Source organism: Engystomops pustulosus, chromosome 2 (genome assembly GCF_040894005.1).
Source record: "Engystomops pustulosus chromosome 2, aEngPut4.maternal, whole genome shotgun sequence".
NCBI lineage: Eukaryota > Metazoa > Chordata > Amphibia > Anura > Leptodactylidae > Engystomops > Engystomops pustulosus.
Window position 1 is genome coordinate 214,486,214 of NC_092412.1, and position 16,611 is coordinate 214,502,824.

At 41.5% G+C, this 16,611-nt stretch overlaps 1 protein-coding gene across 1 annotated transcript in view; it reads left to right on the plus strand.

Moving 5' to 3' along the window:
• The window catches only part of SMG6 (SMG6 nonsense mediated mRNA decay factor), a 159,159-nt gene that overhangs the window by 53,692 nt on the left and 88,856 nt on the right, over window positions 1-16,611 (plus strand). The window contains exons 11-12 of the mRNA XM_072138100.1: window positions 2,605-2,742; window positions 2,832-2,985. Coding sequence (XP_071994201.1) covers window positions 2,605-2,742; window positions 2,832-2,985 — 292 coding nt within the window. The remainder of the gene's footprint in view (window positions 1-2,604; window positions 2,743-2,831; window positions 2,986-16,611) is intronic.

A 16,611-nucleotide genomic window follows, 5' to 3' on the forward strand; every position in this document is an offset into this window, starting at 1 on the left:
TGTGTAGCTAGCCTGCCGGCCCCTGCCTGTAGTGTGTAGCTAGCCTGCCGGCCCCTGCCTGTAGGAAAAAAACAAAAAGTGTACTCACCTTCTGACGCCCCCCGGCATCCATTGCGGCTCCCGGTCCATCGCAGGTACCATGACGTCAGCCGCTTGCTGATGACATGGGTGTGCGCCGATGCCGGCACACACATTAGTGTTTCAGCGTTCAGCTGACGTCACGAAGAATTCAGCAGACCGAGAGCCAATGTCGGAGCCGTGATGGATGCCGGGGGGCGTTTGAAAGGGAGTACACTTTATTTTTTTCTTGACTTGACTTAGGTTAGGGTTCTTTGGCACATTTTTTGTGCTGATAAACTCGGCTTGTACTTGAGTATATACGGTAATTTACTGTGGGTTACAATGATCAGGTGTAAGGCTGCATTCGTATAACCATATGGGCTAGCTTGCCGCTGTACATACGTCCTCCATAAAAAGCTATGGCTGCATGGGGCAATATGGTGCTGCACTTGTGTGGCACCGTACCTCTCCGTACATGGGGAAAAGATGGGACATGCCCTATCTTTCCCAGTGTTATGGGACGTGTGCAGTGGATTGCTATGGAGAGGGGAGCGGTCACCCCTCCTCTCCATCTTGGCTGACGTATTCACGTCTGGCCATAGCCGTGGTTATCAAAAGTGTCTGCAATTCAGATTTATTGTTAATCCTGGTTCTTATGACAACCCAAAATGTTTTAAAATCCAAATGTCACAGAGACCAAAAATTTTTTACTTGGGGTTAGTTATAAAATATACAGTTCCTAATTATATCCAAATTCAACTTAAGAACAAACCGACAGAACCTTCTTGTACGTGACTTAGTATATTACTTTCTTTAAGGCGCACATTACTTTTAAGACAAACCCAAGATTTATTTTATTTTTTTTTTTTTGTTATCCAAAAAAAGGAAAAGTATTTTTGATGCCAATTAAAAATTGTGGTGGTCACACTCGAGCACACTGCACTGCTTCATCCCTTTAACTTACACACTGTCCTTCTATTTTGCCCCACCCCCCTGAAAGCGGGTGGAGGAGTGAACATTGAGAGCAGCCAGTGATTGGCTACTGCCGATGATCAAGGCGTTTCCCCTCTAGTTTCCTAGAGATTAAACTGTCCATATTAAGATTGTCACGTAACTGAGTGCACGCCCAGCGGAGGCCGTGGAGATATCCGTTACTTTGTATCCGCAGCAGTCCCAGGCAACTTAATGCTGCGCTCAGCGTTTATTTTAAAGCGACGATTCATTGCCTTTTTTGGAGCTGTGGGATCAGTAAGGTGTTGACATACTGCAATATCTTTGCAGGTCATCCCGCTGGACCCACCATATTTCCTCTACAGAGAGACCCTGAGAGAAGCTACAGCGAGAGTCTGAATGCGCCCTCCTTCTTTCATCTGTATTGGGGGCCTCAGGGGGGACAATACGGTTGAAAGATGTGGTAGAACGGGAAGCAATAAGTTACTGTTGCATGTTGGCACTTCACGGTAAATAAATAGATTTTGTTTGTAATTTGGGCACTGTCTTCAAAACGTGCGCCATCACTGTCCTATATGATCCTGCTGATGCTTCTGAAGAAGAGAGAAGCGCATTTGGTCACTGATGGGTCCAATAAAAGTCAATAGAAATGGCAGGGGTTACATGCAAGCAGCAACAGTGAGTAGAGACCGGTTAGACATAGGCTGCTGGATTTACAAAGTCTGTGACCCTGATTCACATCATTACTGCTCATTACTTCTCTACAATGGCATATTTGCTGCTTCTGAGTGAGAAATGGGGTGCAAAGCTCCTGTTCTATTATGGGAGACCATCTGCACCCAACATCTTACGGACACACGAGAATTTGACAGTCGTCAGACTGATAAAAAATTTAAGATGCATTCCTATAATGGTCATTAATAGTATAACTTCACATATACACACACTATGACATGGGTATAGTACACTGTATGCATGGTGGCCTATGGAAAGTATGTGTACACACAGACTACAAGCTGGATAGTGGCCATACCTTGCTGAATTCACTGTAAATCGTGGCTGTTGGGAATGTTCTTCACGTGTTGAAAATTGTCTTTAGATAATGGGTGGAGTTGGCTTTATACTATATTGATTAATGGACAATCCATAATAATAATAATAATACTCCATATAATGTTTTTAAAGGAAATCTACCATCAAAATACATCCTGATAAACCCGGGACACTTACTCATAGATCCAGACACTGTGACTGTGGTAATCTAATTATATTTGTAATCCATGGCCTCCTTCCTTCTAAAATCAACTTTTAAACTAATGCTAATGAGCCTGAAGGTCTCTGGGGGTGTAACCAGATTTGGCACACAGTGGAGGGAGGGAGGGTTGGGGGCTATGCTTTACAATGTAACAACCTGTGAAGCTGCAGCACAAAGGGACTGTGATAACTCCCCCAGAAGCCCTTCAGGCTCATTACGGTGCCTTGATCTATGAGTAAGTGCCCCTGGTCTATCATACTGGATTTGGTAGATTTCTTTTAAAGCCTCTTTACCTCTCTATGATACCTTGTAAATCTATGTATCCCTTTCTTATACAGATGGACATGTAGATGGCTACCGTTCAGTAGTTCAGGAACAGGCAACCTCTCTGGGCCTTGCAATGTTCTCTCTTCTTGTAAATAGATGCATCCAGTTACTGAAGATCATTCAGACCAAGCAACGTAGTGATGGAAAAGGTGAGCGGATTATTTTAAGACTATGATGTTTTCTGTAACATTTGATGCATTTTTAAAGCGTTTTTTTTGTTTTTGTTTTTTTTGAGCAGATGATGTCACCGAGGATGAAATGGAAGTGAAGGTTTCTTCATTTCCATCTGATCTTAAGGAGCTTCTGCCTAGTGTGAAGGTGTGGTCAGACTGGATGCTGGGCCATCCAGAGACGTGGAATCCACCACCCAATCCCCTGACCAGCAGCAAGGAGTAAGTTCCACATTTGTGTCCGGTTCCACACATAAAAAAAAGTACTTTGATGCTATGAAGTGTATAGGTAAATATGGTGCTTTGTGGACGTGACACTTCTACATTCTGAAGATGTTTCTTTCCCAGGCAGGCCACCTTCTTGCACAGGACTATTTTAGTGGCTGTGATCTTTTTAAGAAAAAAATTTGTACCCCAAACTATAGACCCTTTTTCAGATCCTACAGAATCATAAACATTTTTCACTAGTTAAGGTAAACATTTGCCTCACCATAACTAGAAGCTTTATGATGCTGTACACAACTAATCAGAATCTAATTTAATAGATACAAGTGGTTTTATCTATAGTAAAATAGGACCAAATATATATTATGTATGCAACCAATATTGCATAGTAATTGTCATGCAAAATAAGGCAATGAATTTGCAGCATCTTACGAAATTCGGCTTTGATAGTAGAGGCACATTTAAAGGGAAACCAGGGACCTCATTTTCTCTAAAGACAGGTTGCAGAAGCCCATTACACCTGCAGTGCACATATGCCTTTCTGCCTTCTCTAAGCATTTCCATTACAATATAGTTGTGTGTTAGAACTTGCCTTGCACCCTGACAGAATCATCTATGTAGTCCCAGGGCTTTGCTTGGATGCGGTTTAAAAAAAAAGTGACTTGTTTGTGCTGCTCACTCCTCAGCTCTCGGCCCCCCAACTTTGTGCTCCTTCAAAGGAACAGAGCTCACAACCTGGTGGGAGAGGGAGGAGCTATACAGGAGCAGAAAGGTGGGGGCTGAGAGCTGAGGAGCAGTACAGACAGTAAGTTACGTGTTGTTTTTTGAAATGCATCAAAACTAAAGCCAACCCCTGGGACTAAACGGAGGAGTCTGTCAGGAAGCCAGGTAAGTTAGAACACACAATTTATATTGTAATACACATGCTTAGAGAAGGCAGAAAGTAATATTTGCAACTCAGATGTGATGGGTTTCTGCAACCTGTCTTAAGTGAAAATTAGTTCCCTTATGACAGATTCCCTTTCACGGCAAGGGTGAAGACCATCTAAACTGAATACCAACGAAAACCGCCAACACAATATAGAGTCACAGAGAATTGTCCCTATACTACATGTAAAACTATAGATGGGTATGCTGTGACTGGGAATGGAATAGTAGGGCTGGTAATTGTTAAGACTGTGGGGCACATTTACTTACCTGTCCCTTGCACGATCCCCACTGTGCGTTGTCCGACGACCATGCACTCCAGTGCGATTCACTAAGATTGTGCGCACGGAGTTGACCATCTTCTTCTCGGTGCATGTAAGTGCCTGGCTTGCGACACAAATCAAATGTTACATCCCGTGCTCAGTCCGAATCCGTCTGATCGTCCGGTAAGCCCGCCCACCCCCCCCCCCCCCCCCCGATTTGTGTTGCATGGTAATCGTCGGAATATCCAATGTTTGCGTGGTCCCTGGATCCTTAGTAAATGAGCCCCTGTGTGTGCGTTTTCAAAAAATTGCTTATTTTAAGATTGCTGCTCTGAGAAGGAGCGTATCTAGTACCTACCAGTTGTAGTACATCAGCTTATTGCAGTAGACGTGCAGCATATGGGATGTTTCCCAGTCCTATACACAGTACAAAAAAAAAAATCTGCAGCTGAAAGTTGTTTTATGATCTGCAGGATATAATTTATCAACTGTGGATCCCAGTGAAGAATCCAACCTTTACCGTGCGGAATTACTGATGGAGTGAATTCCACATTCCAAATCATCTCTCATTTCCAATAGTTTAGAAGATCTAGGTGGCTCACTGAGGCTGTACCACTACACTAGGGACAAGGGGAAGTGGAGAACTGTTGTGTGAAATCGATTTAATAGAAATTAAAGCTCTGAATTTCAAATTCAGCAATTGTACTAGGGCTTGGCACTTGATATTATTATCATTTATAATATATTATATCATATTATTAATTTTTTTATGTATAAAAAAAGTCTAGATTTGCCCTCTTATGTATTTATCTGATTGTACATTGAGTTTGGACTTCTATTTAATGCACTTCTCCATAGTTTATTGTAAACTGTAATCTTCTACCTCTGAAAGCAGGCGCAAGAGAATTCAGTGAATGTCTATTGTTGGGGGAGAAAAAAATCTAAATTTTTTTTATGTACATATCAGGTTAATTGTGTATTTCACCCTTTGAGGTGTCATTAATATCCTAATGTCTGGGTCAACTCTTGAACTTCTGTTATGCTCTTTTTTTAAAGGCAACCTGTCATGAGCAATTGGCCTTCTAAATCACTACCAGAATTTTGTGAAGCAGCGTAACACATTCTAGTTTCCATTACTTTATGGTCCAGTGTGGTGGCATCATTCATAAAATTAACGTTGATCAGGCTTCAGGAGACCTGGTTAGTGATGTTTCTGGATCCAGGATCATCAATACTAGTGAAGAGGGTTTCTGAGGAAGAGAGCTTGACTTCAGTGTTAAAATCTCAGCCTGCTTGACTTTATACAACCAATTTACATCTCACTTGAAAGTTTAATTTCCTCGTGATGCCACCGCGCTGGCCCATGAAATACACATGATCTGGAATATGGTCTGGTGCATGACAACAGAATGGTAGTGGTTTATTAGGTCAATTTCTGCTGACAGGTTCCCTGTCGTCAGGGACATCATTTTACATGCGGTCCAGTTCCAGTAACCTCTGATATGTTGATTTCAAAAAAGTCTTTGTTGTGCCTCTGAATATTTCCATTGCCTCTCGAGAGTTTGATTAGCATTACCTGGCTCCCTGGCAGCAGTTTGTGGCAGGAATTGGAAGATGGTGGCGACAGGGGATGTTCTTGGTACAGTTCATATGGCAGATGTTATCTTCTCGATCCCTCCTTCTCACTCATCGCGCTTCCCCTACCTCAGCCTCTCCCCTGCTTCCTCCCCCCTTCTTAAGCCAGCTAACCGCTGCAAGCAACTCTCATTTGCACTGCCTCTCCCGGGACTCTCCATGCGCTGCTGGCAGGGAGCAGGTAATGTTAGAGACAGTAGAATTTTCAGATGCACAACAAAGGCATGTTTGCAATGAATATGCCAGAGGCTATTGAAACCTGTCATCATTTAAAAATTATGTTCTTAAAGGGTTTCCTTTAAACTGCAAGACATATAGTTTGTAAAGACGTTCTTATCATTTAAAGGGTGATTCTTCTCTTTAATATGACACAAGAACTGTTTCTAGCATCCAAGGTTCAGAAGGAATAGCCATTTCAAGTGTGCCACTGTCATGATATGTATGCACTGAGTATATGTAATAAGGATATATATAGCAGTGTGGCACTCGTGAAGGGGTTAAAATCGGGTTTCACCTTTCTGCAGTCTAGGGCCCCATTGACACAAATGATCAGTTTTGGTGCTGGCTGTGAAAGAGATGGCGCACTGATCCATTACGGTCTGTGGAGCCATTCAATCATTCAACGCAGGTCCAAGAAAAAATAAATGCACACTTTACATGCAGTTTTTATGCAGTTGTTACCTGACCCTGAGCCATGTTATAATAGTAATAATAATAATATTGTTTTGAGTTATATGTGGTCCAGTTTTGGTCACTTCAACATTAGTAGGAAAAGTTCTGACTTGACACTTTTTTTAATGTCTCTCTTGATCTAGCTATTTGAGGCCTTGTTTGGTGTCCCCTCCCCCAATCGTACAATTCAAATAGTTTTTCAGCTTTTTTTTACGGCATTCCCAGGTTGTAAAAATTATGTTTTTAAGGGTTTTTTTTTTGGGTTGTTGATTTTTTTTTTTATCTTTCCATTGACTTTGATTGACTAATGATAAATATCCAATTGGAAGAGTCACAAAACCTGCTACTCTCATTGATTAGCTGTTTGCAGCAGTCTCTATACCTGAAACAGAAAACTGAATCAAAAAAGGCTCTGTTCTGTGTAGTAGCCAAGTCCCCATTCTTTGCACCAATACTCGCTATACCTCCTTTTTTAGTCACCGATTTCACACCATTAATTTAATGGCACCTTTTGATAGGTTATTAAATATCCTTTTAAGAATTCACCCTGTATAACTCATCAGTTTTTTACTTCTTTAAAAAGTAAAAAAATACTTCAAACTCCTATACAGGCTGAGGAGTCGCTTTTTAACCTGAGTGGAGTCACTTTTTGATGCATGACAGGGAGTATCCCTTTAGATGCCCCTATCTTGATGTCATCTTATAGCTGAAGCAGTATTTAATGTTTCAGAACGCATCCCGCTAAATATACCGTAAGCGGAGCATTCAGTTAAACACAGATTTAGGACTGTAAACGAAAAAATATCCAGTTAGACTTTTTACTTCCCAGACCTCTGCTTCTGTAGCTCTCAAAAGAGCAATCAATGAATTTCTCCTCTTTTACAATTACACTGGAACCACAGTTCTAGATCCCAAGATGGGGACGTCTGATGTAATGCTTCCCTCCAGCTTCTAAAAGTGACTCATATCAGGCAAATGGCGACTTTTTGCATTTGGTTTTCAAGCCACCATATTATGAGTGTAAATCGGCGACTATTGTAGGAAATGATTTTTCATAGCCTACCTGATGGGGCTGTTATTTTGGTTGTCCCGTTAACATTTATTCTGTGTTTGCACAATCTCATGAAACTACATAAATTATCACTTAAAGGGAACCTGTCATCAAGAACAGGCAGGATAAACTGGCTCATCCACTGTGCCTTTGCTGATAGTTGCAGCTCTGGCATCCCAGCTTAAATCCGTATAATCCGTATCATCCAGCCTTCTCCCATAAATTGCCTTCTCCCATAGACATGGCTCCGCCAAATCATGGATGGTTGAAATGGTGAGAAAATCTGCAATTTCACGCTCCCTGCTAAATACACCATGCAGTGGGAGGGACAGCATTCAGGTAAGGACTGGGAGAGGACTTCCTGTCAGTTCAGTGTCTCTTCAAATCTGGGCCTGAGCAGTCAGTCAAAAGGAGGAGGCATGATTCACTGGCCGCCTGGAGAAAACTTGACTCTACTCTTCAGAAGTTGACTCTTTTATACTCATTTGTGTATCAGAAAAACGACTATAATTAAGTACAGTACCACAGTGGTGGCAGATAATTTTGGTTGGCATGTGGAGGATGTTTAACCCTTTTCTGTCAGATATTACGGGGGGGTAATAAGGGGTAAAATTCTGATGACTGGTCCTCTTTAAGGCTATATTCACACTGCCGTGGCCCGCCCGTACCGTAGCGGGCAACGGCAGTGTACGGGGAGAGGAGGAGCAGGTCCTATCTTTTTCCCGGGTACGGAATGGTACGGTGCCGCACGTGTGCTGCACCGTACTGCTCCCGTAGGGTGCCGTGCGCCCATAGAAGTGTATGGGGGACGTATATTGGCCGTAAATACGTCGGCCGTATATACGTCCCCCATACGTTAGTGTGAATGTAGCCTAAGGCTGCTTTCACACTACAGTATGCGGCCGATATACGTCCCCCATACACTTCTATGGGCTCGCGGCACCCTACGTGCGGCACGTACCGCTCCGTAGCCCGGGAAAAGGACATATCCTATCTTTTCCCGTATTACGGCGCCGCGGTCATACATCGCTATGGAGAGGGGTGGGGGTGAGCTGCACTCACCTCCTCTCCCCGCGCTGCCGTGTGCCCGCCGTGCTACTGCGCGGCGGGCTCACGGCAGTGTGCATGCAGCCTAAGGCTGTACTTTTACAATTTTAAACTTTCAATGGTAACCTGAAAACTCCTCTCCAGGAAACATTAACCTACTACAACAACTCTTGTCATCCCCTATTGCAGTTTCTGTAGCAGAGGCTAGCAATATGCCTACCATTATAACACTGCTACTTCTCACCCAGCTTTCCTGAACTCCTGTTCCCACCACTTCCCTTCACTTTATAAATGTGTTTCATTTCAGAGAAAACCTGACTGCGCTGTGGATTAGGTGATCATTGCTCCCACACTGGCCCCTCTCATGTAGTGAGGGTAAAGCGGTGGGCCTGCTGTGCAGATGAGAACAAATATGTAGCAGATCAACAATCATATTGGGCCCATTTTAGCCGTTGCATCAACTTATTATAATGCAATATTGCTTATTCGTGATCCTACAAAGGAGTCTCTGCTGCTTTTACTTAAGCCCTAACATTCTTTTCTGATTTGACACCAGATTTGTTCTCCTTTAATTCATCTGCGTAGCCCCCCTCCTCATCGGAGAACCCATCAAATTTGCTTTACAGCAATGACTAGAGATGCTGGCTCGGCACATTGTTAAAGCTGACCTTACAGTTCATTGCAGTAAAGAAAAACGATGTGCCCAGAGACCCGTGTATTAATGTATGCTTTATCTGTACAGTACGTATCTTTTGGTATTCCTGCGCCGGTTCCTGGCTTTTGAGACTGTCGGGTTAATCGATCACTAATTTTGTATGTATTTACTACTTGTAGTAATTAAACCATAAAGAATAATTGGTTTACGATGTGTAGTACTGCATAGCTTAGTGAGGGTAAGTAAGTGAGGATGGCTTTTTCCTATTTAGGCCTCTGTATAAATATTTAACAAGTTTCCTTAACCCCATCACGACCAGTGGTCATTGGTCCAGGTAAAATTTTTGGTGTTCTGTTTTGCTCTTCTTTAAATGATATCTTTTTATGAATGGCTTAACTTGTTAAAACAATGTTTACTTTTGTATCTTTTCATGAACGTTTAAGCTTAATTTAAATTCACTTTTCCCATTAAAGTTTTTAAAGAGGTGTAAAATTTAATATACCTTCACCAAAATACGTACGGCATCAAACGCTCTACCTCAGGTTTAGCTGCAAATGAATGATGTGCATGTATTTCTACAAACTATCAGCCATGTCCCCCTGCAGTTCCTTCTCTGTTCTGCTATCTCCATCTGACAGGCTGGAGAGGAACTGTGGCACCTAGAAACGCAGTTCTATTGTCATTTCAAAGAGACTGTATATAAAAATATTTTTCTTTCTGCAACGTCTCCTGTTCTATGGCACCATATCTGATGCAATATGAAAGGGGAGACTCTCCTCTTTAATACGACACCAGAACTGTGTTTTTGTAGGTACCATGGTTCAGAAGTTATGGCCGTTTGAAGTGGACCACTATCATGAGATCTATACACAATGCTATCTATATGGGGTATGTGCAGTTAGCTTATATATAGCGGAATGGGGTTAAAGGATTCCAAAACTAAACTATACATTTTTTCCATTCAATGTACATTGGAATGTAATCCTTTGCTTTCACTTATCAGACTTTTTAGTAGTAGATAAAATTGATTGTAGGGAGTAAGTGGGATTAATAGCAGGAAAAATGTATATACAGGCAGTTACGTACAAGATAGGTTCTGTAGGTTTGTTCTTAAGTTGAATTTGTATGTAAGTCGGAACTGTATATTTTATAATTGTAACTCCAGAAAATATTTTTTTTTGTCTCTGTGACAATTGGATTTTAAAAATGTTGGGTCGTCATAAGAACCAGGATTAACAAAGCTTAATTGCAGACACCTGTAATTACTGTTATAGCTGTTTATTTTATCCTGTGACCAAAGTAAATTACAAAAATCCAGAGGTCCGTTTGTAACTAGGGGTCGTCTGTAAGTCAGGTGTTCTTAAGTAGGGGACCCGCCTGTATGTGTATACAATGTTACAACTTGTCCGATGGTATGGTGAGTTATTTTTGTTTTTGTGCTACCCTGATACAAAAGTAAATCTTTTTAATTTACATTTTGAGTGACTGCTTAGTCAAGAAAACGAAATTCTATTGTTCTTGAGGAATCTAGAGCAGAATCGGAGCAGCACAAGGGGAAGATATGAATTCTGACATAGAGCGGGGAGAGCAGGAGGGCTGCCAGCATCCCGCCCGCCTTATGCCGTGACGCTGTGTTCTCTGATTCCTTCATCCGTTGCTCTCAGAAACCGGAATAGTCGGGGGACTTTTGAGAACCATCAAGCTCTCTGCAGCTGCGGCGCTTGGTTTATTGCTCTCAGCTGGCACTTGAACCCCGGTCTCTGGCTTTGGAGCAATTCCCAGCTCCGATCCCTGGAGCTTTCTCTACAGCTGTGTGACACCGTGCTGACCCTGAGTGAGGATAGGAAAATAGAAGCCATGCCAAGCCAGAGTTTCTTTTTCATTTGGAGTCTGGCTGCCTGCCCATGACCAGGGTTACATAATGGGAAACACAGGCAGGGCTGCGGGGCCAGCGCTTCACCAGTCAGCCTGGGGCTCCATCCTGCCATGCCATACATCTTGCAGCCTGTATGGAGGTCTCCCGCTTCTGTTTGTTTTTATTTCTAGATTTCCCTTTCCTGTGCCTCATCCTAATGTCCTGTGTAAGGATCAAGGCTGGGAAGGTGCAGGTATTCTGGAAAAAAGAGGGTTGAGTAAAGGTAATTGGGGAGATGTCAGGGAATTTCGGGACACCTTGGTAGTTGTGTAGGTACCCCCACACGTATGTTTTACCTTCCTCCTTCCCTGGTTTCGCTGTGGTGGTCCAGCGACAGTATTTAATAAGGAGACATGAGACTTTGAGCCTTGTGGATGTAATGAAAACCATTTGTTCAGATTATTGGGAGAGGATAGAAATTGTATTTAGGCAGGGTCAACGTCTGTTACATCTTTCCACTGCTGCAGGAAAAAAAAAAAATCTATTCCCAGAGATGGATAGACTGCACATGTGAACTCGCTTGCTAAATTATCATGTTTTTGATACTCCGCAGCCCTGCAGCTGCACTTTTCACTTTTTTATTTTATATTTTTTTCATACTTTTAAAAAGTCTGCTGGGGATTAAGGGTTAATAATTGGTGTAGCTGAGGTTAACCCCTTTTGGAGTCCATGATCTCATACATCCGTAGAAATCACTGAATGAAACATTCCTCGAATTAGCGGACATTGTTCTGGCGGCGTGGTACGTGCGTCCTACAGCACCTTTTAGACTCGGGTAATGAGCAGGAATCGTTCCAAAGAAGCGCTGCCCCGCAGACGTCTCGCTTGCCCCCAGACTGTCGCACGTTGACCTTGTTGTGTGCACTATTTGTGACACATCCCTCTCCTTGGTAACGGCAGCCGGTGATGTCACAGAGAGCGGATTATGAAGGAAGGGTTTGGTTGTGGAAGGAAAAGCTGCTGCTTTAGAACAAAACATTTCCAGGGTACCGGGGTTTTAGGAGGAATTCTTTCCAGACCCTCATTATCTTTGTAGTGCCCATAGGGGAATGCACTATTAATAGCAAGGTCATTGGTGCTGTGTTGCTGAACTGGGAATTCTGCTATGTTGCCACAGCACTACGTGCATTTATTTATTATTAGATTGGTAATTCCAAAATCCAGGAGAAGCTTTATTATAGCTCCTGAATGGTTTTCACATCTGTCTATCTATCATATAGGTATTGTCCTGTGTTCTCTTCTGATATACCTGCAAAGCACTTGGTATATGCCTACTGTGTCAGGTGAATATCTCCTAAAATGGCCACCTTCAAGGATGCAAAATGGTCTATACTTGTATGAACATACTACGTTTTTATTAAAAGATCTGTTATGTAAATCCATTTTTCACATCCATCAAACACATTGAAAAAAAATGACTTTACTGCATAGACGCTTCATGTATGATGCCCGGATTTTGCGTTTGACAAGATTTGCCAAACCAAAGAATTCTCCAAACTCAAACCCATCTGGATTCTTTGTTCTCATCCGTACAGAGCGAAATACTAGTTGTCTGGAAGAGGAGCCATGGAGGCTCTGCAGGGGTGGTGTTTATTGTTGTGTTCCTTACTCCCCTGTATGTACAGAACTGTGTCCTTACAGTATTACTATAATCCTTGTATCTGCCAATGGCACGGCCCATAATTTTGCAATGTTCTGCGGGGTGGATTGCTCAAACAGTTTGTGACTGAATTCTGTTGTGTTTTATGGCAAGAAAGTTGGGTTGAGGGTTTTCAGTTTTTTACTTCCAATTACCACAACAATTCGGCAGTGACCCTGGAGGAGGGGGCGTGGCAGGGTGGGGGGGTTCTGATGTTAATTAGTTAATCACATTAGGACCTTAAACTGCTTGGGGGATTCTTATAACATTTGTTCTTTTTTTCTCTCTCTCCATATTTACCACACAGCTTTGGCTGTTGTTTTATTCTTGGGAAGCAATCTTTCATCTTTTGCCTTTAAAAGTGAGATCTGCTGAAAACAAAGTGAACTTTGAAGCAAAAAGAGGGTGTGCTGGGTGATAGTCTTCAGATCTGGACAAGAGCAGGGCAGTGTCCTAGAGGATGATTAAACATCTGTGGGAGATATGGGTGGTCAGCAGCGCACATGACATCACTACATACTGACTGTCCTGCCTTTCCCCCTCGTGATGATTTAGACTGCCTTGCTGGCATTTTCTTGTATGTTTTATACCATATCGGGAAATAGTATAGGAGACCATGTTTTTGTTGGGATGCAAAAAAGAATATCTGCTAATAGTTGTAATTATATAAATAAAGATTATTATTACTTTATATAAAGGCATCACATTCTGCAGCACTTCACAAATCATAGGGGAAATATAATAGTTGGATAGATTATTGCTAAATTAATAAAATTAAAGGTAAAATGTAATTTTTTTTACTGTTTTTATATAGGTTTGTGACCTTTCCTTATAAAGTGCCTTTGCCAATATGTCAGTGGGGGATTTAATGATTTATGATGGGCCTAAGGGTGAAGACACACATGGCGTTTTTGGGCCGTTTTTACTAAGTGCGTTTTCAGATCATTAAAAACGCATGTGGTAAAAAACGCATCCGTTTTTTGAAAACGCATGCGTTTTGTCCGTTTTTCATTGCGCAATTTCGGAAAAACGGACACAAACGCATGCGTTTTCAAAAACGCATGCGTTTTTAAAAAACGGATGCGTTTTTAACTATCTGAAAACGCACTTAGTAAAAACGGCCCAAAAACGCCATGTGTGTCTTCACCCTAAAAAGCAGATTTTAGTTTGCGGGCTGATACCCAGGTCCTGGGTATGTAAAGCTTCTTCCAGGCTTACTACTTATTCATTTTTACATTCATTAACTTAGAAGTGTAGATGTTTTTGAAAACCAGTCACTATGTGTACCTACCTTCCTTGTCTATCTCCTCTCTATCCTTTGTGTGACAAAATGTAATGCATCTTAAGAGGGGTTTATTTCCACGGAACACTTACTAATATAACTATTGATTGATGGGATAAAGTCTTGAAAACTTCACATTTTTAATTGTCCAAGGGAAAATATATGCAGGTCAGTCTTTTGGGTTTCGCAAGACTTTTTTTTTTTTTTTTCTTTTTTTTGAGGAAATCTACCCTCAAAATCCGTCATGAAAAACCACAGCCATTTTCTCATAGATCCAAGCACCTGTGGTAATCTTCTTATATTTGTTATTCATGGTGTACTTCCTTCTAAAATCAACTTTTAAATGTATGCTAAAGAGCCTGGAAGGCTTTACCATGCCTTAATGTCATAGTTACTCTACATCAGGCAGAGGGAGACAATCTTATTGCAGTAGAGGGAGTTTCAACACACGGTAAGTGCCGTGGAGGGCAGGACAGAGGGCAAGACAGTGTAGCAGCCTGTGAAGCTGCACCACAGAGGGGTTCTGGTAATGCCACCTATACCCTTGGGCTCCTTAGCGTAAATTTAAAAAGTCAATTTCAGAAGGAATAAGGTTGTGGAAAACAAATATAGGATGATTAACAAAGTCACGGTACCTGGATTTGGAGTAAGTGTCCTTGGTTTATCACAGTTTGATTTTCATGTTAGATTTCCTTTAATCAGAGGTTGTGAAAAATTCTTTTGGAGTGCTGCAAAGTGTTTTACAAGGTCGACTTTTATATTACATCAGCAACTGAATAAAAGTGAGCCAGGTCGACTTCTTGGAAGCAGAATATGTTAAAAGGAGCGTTGCAGGAGAATATTCACACAAGAGCGGAGTTTTATTCATTTATCTTTGTCATGTCCTCAAATGATCAGGAAAAATCTACTATTTTCACATGAATCGGACTGTAATTTAGATGTGGAGCTTCTGATATTGTTTTGGTTTGACATCTTTGAGAAGTTATTCAGCATTGACATTCAGGCTCTGAATATATAAATTGATAAAGTATATTCATTTATTTTAATTTTGTTTTGGCATATGTTGTATTAGGTTTTAGTTTTTACCAGATATATCTTTATACAGGCAGTCCCTGAGTTACGTACAAGATGGGTTCTGTAGGTTTGTTCTTAAGTCGATTGCGGATGTTAACCATGTAAATGTTCCCGGCGGAGGCCCACGCGCCGCCGTATTGGATTTGTCCCGCCCCCTGTGAAGTTATCAGTGGAGGGAAAAGGGGGGGGGGGGCAGCGGTGGGTTTCTATGACAGCTTCAGTCTCTGATTTTAACACATTCATTACAATGTTAAAGTTAAAAGATTAAAATGAAAAAAACATTAAAATTTCAAATCGCCTCCCTAGAACTAATAAAAATAAACAATGAAAATCCTAAACATGTTAGGTATAGGTGTCCCAAAATGTCTGATCTATCAACCTATATAATAAAGGGTTTTTTTTCACCAGCGTTTAACCCTGTAACGGAAAATAGTGCCTAAAGTAAAAAATGTCACTTATTTCTGTTTTGAAAAACATAAAAAAATTCAATAAAAAGTGGTCAAAAGTCCTTTAAAATGGTAGCATTGAAAAGGCGCAAAAAATTAAACCCCCGTCCCCCCCACAGCTCCGTATACTGCAGTATGAAAGTTATTAGTGCCAAAAGGTGGCGAATTAAGGACCTTTTTTTTGTACAAGAGGTTTTAATTTTTGTAAATGTATGAAAACTTGCACATATTTTGGTATCCCCATGATCGCACCGACCCAAAGAATAAATTAGACCTGTTATTTGGGGCGCACAGTAAAAGCTGTAATATACAAGCCCACAAGAATATGGCGCAAATTCATTTTTACAGCATTTTCACTGCATTTAGAAACCTTTTTTTCTTGCTTTATGTCATGCCGTGTACTGGGAAGTGCAATTTGTTACGAGGAAAACAAGCCCTCGCATAGCTCTTAACATGGTAAAATAAAAGTTGTAGATTTTTGAAGGTGGGGACTAAAAAATGGAAATGAAAAAGGGCCTCAGCATTAACGGGTTCATAGCAATGTCTTTTCATCATTACCATAACTTTTTGTCAAAATAAAAAAAAAATTGGCAAAAGAGCATTCCCTGCATTGGTGTTTTCTGACCCCCTGAGGATGTCTTGAACTAATGTTGATTAGGACATGTCACTTTCAACGGATAGGCGATATTTGCCGGTCAGTTATCGCTCCTATAGTGTTGAACGGAGACTGGAATAGCAAACACTTTACATGCAGCCTGTTTATGGGAACCGGTCAGCAGACACTACCCCCTTATTGCCAAGATGGGCGTGAATCTCAGGTAGGTAGATGTGCCATAATGTTATGGCCGCCATCTTGCCAAGGATCGTCGCTCCCTGTGACGTCATGACGGGTCTTCCCAGTACATGACATGGAAAATTAAATACCATCGCTATGATGTGCAATTTGTTACGCAGAAAACAAGCCTCCACAGAGCTCTTTACCTGGAAACACAAAAGTTATAGATTTTTGAAGGTGGA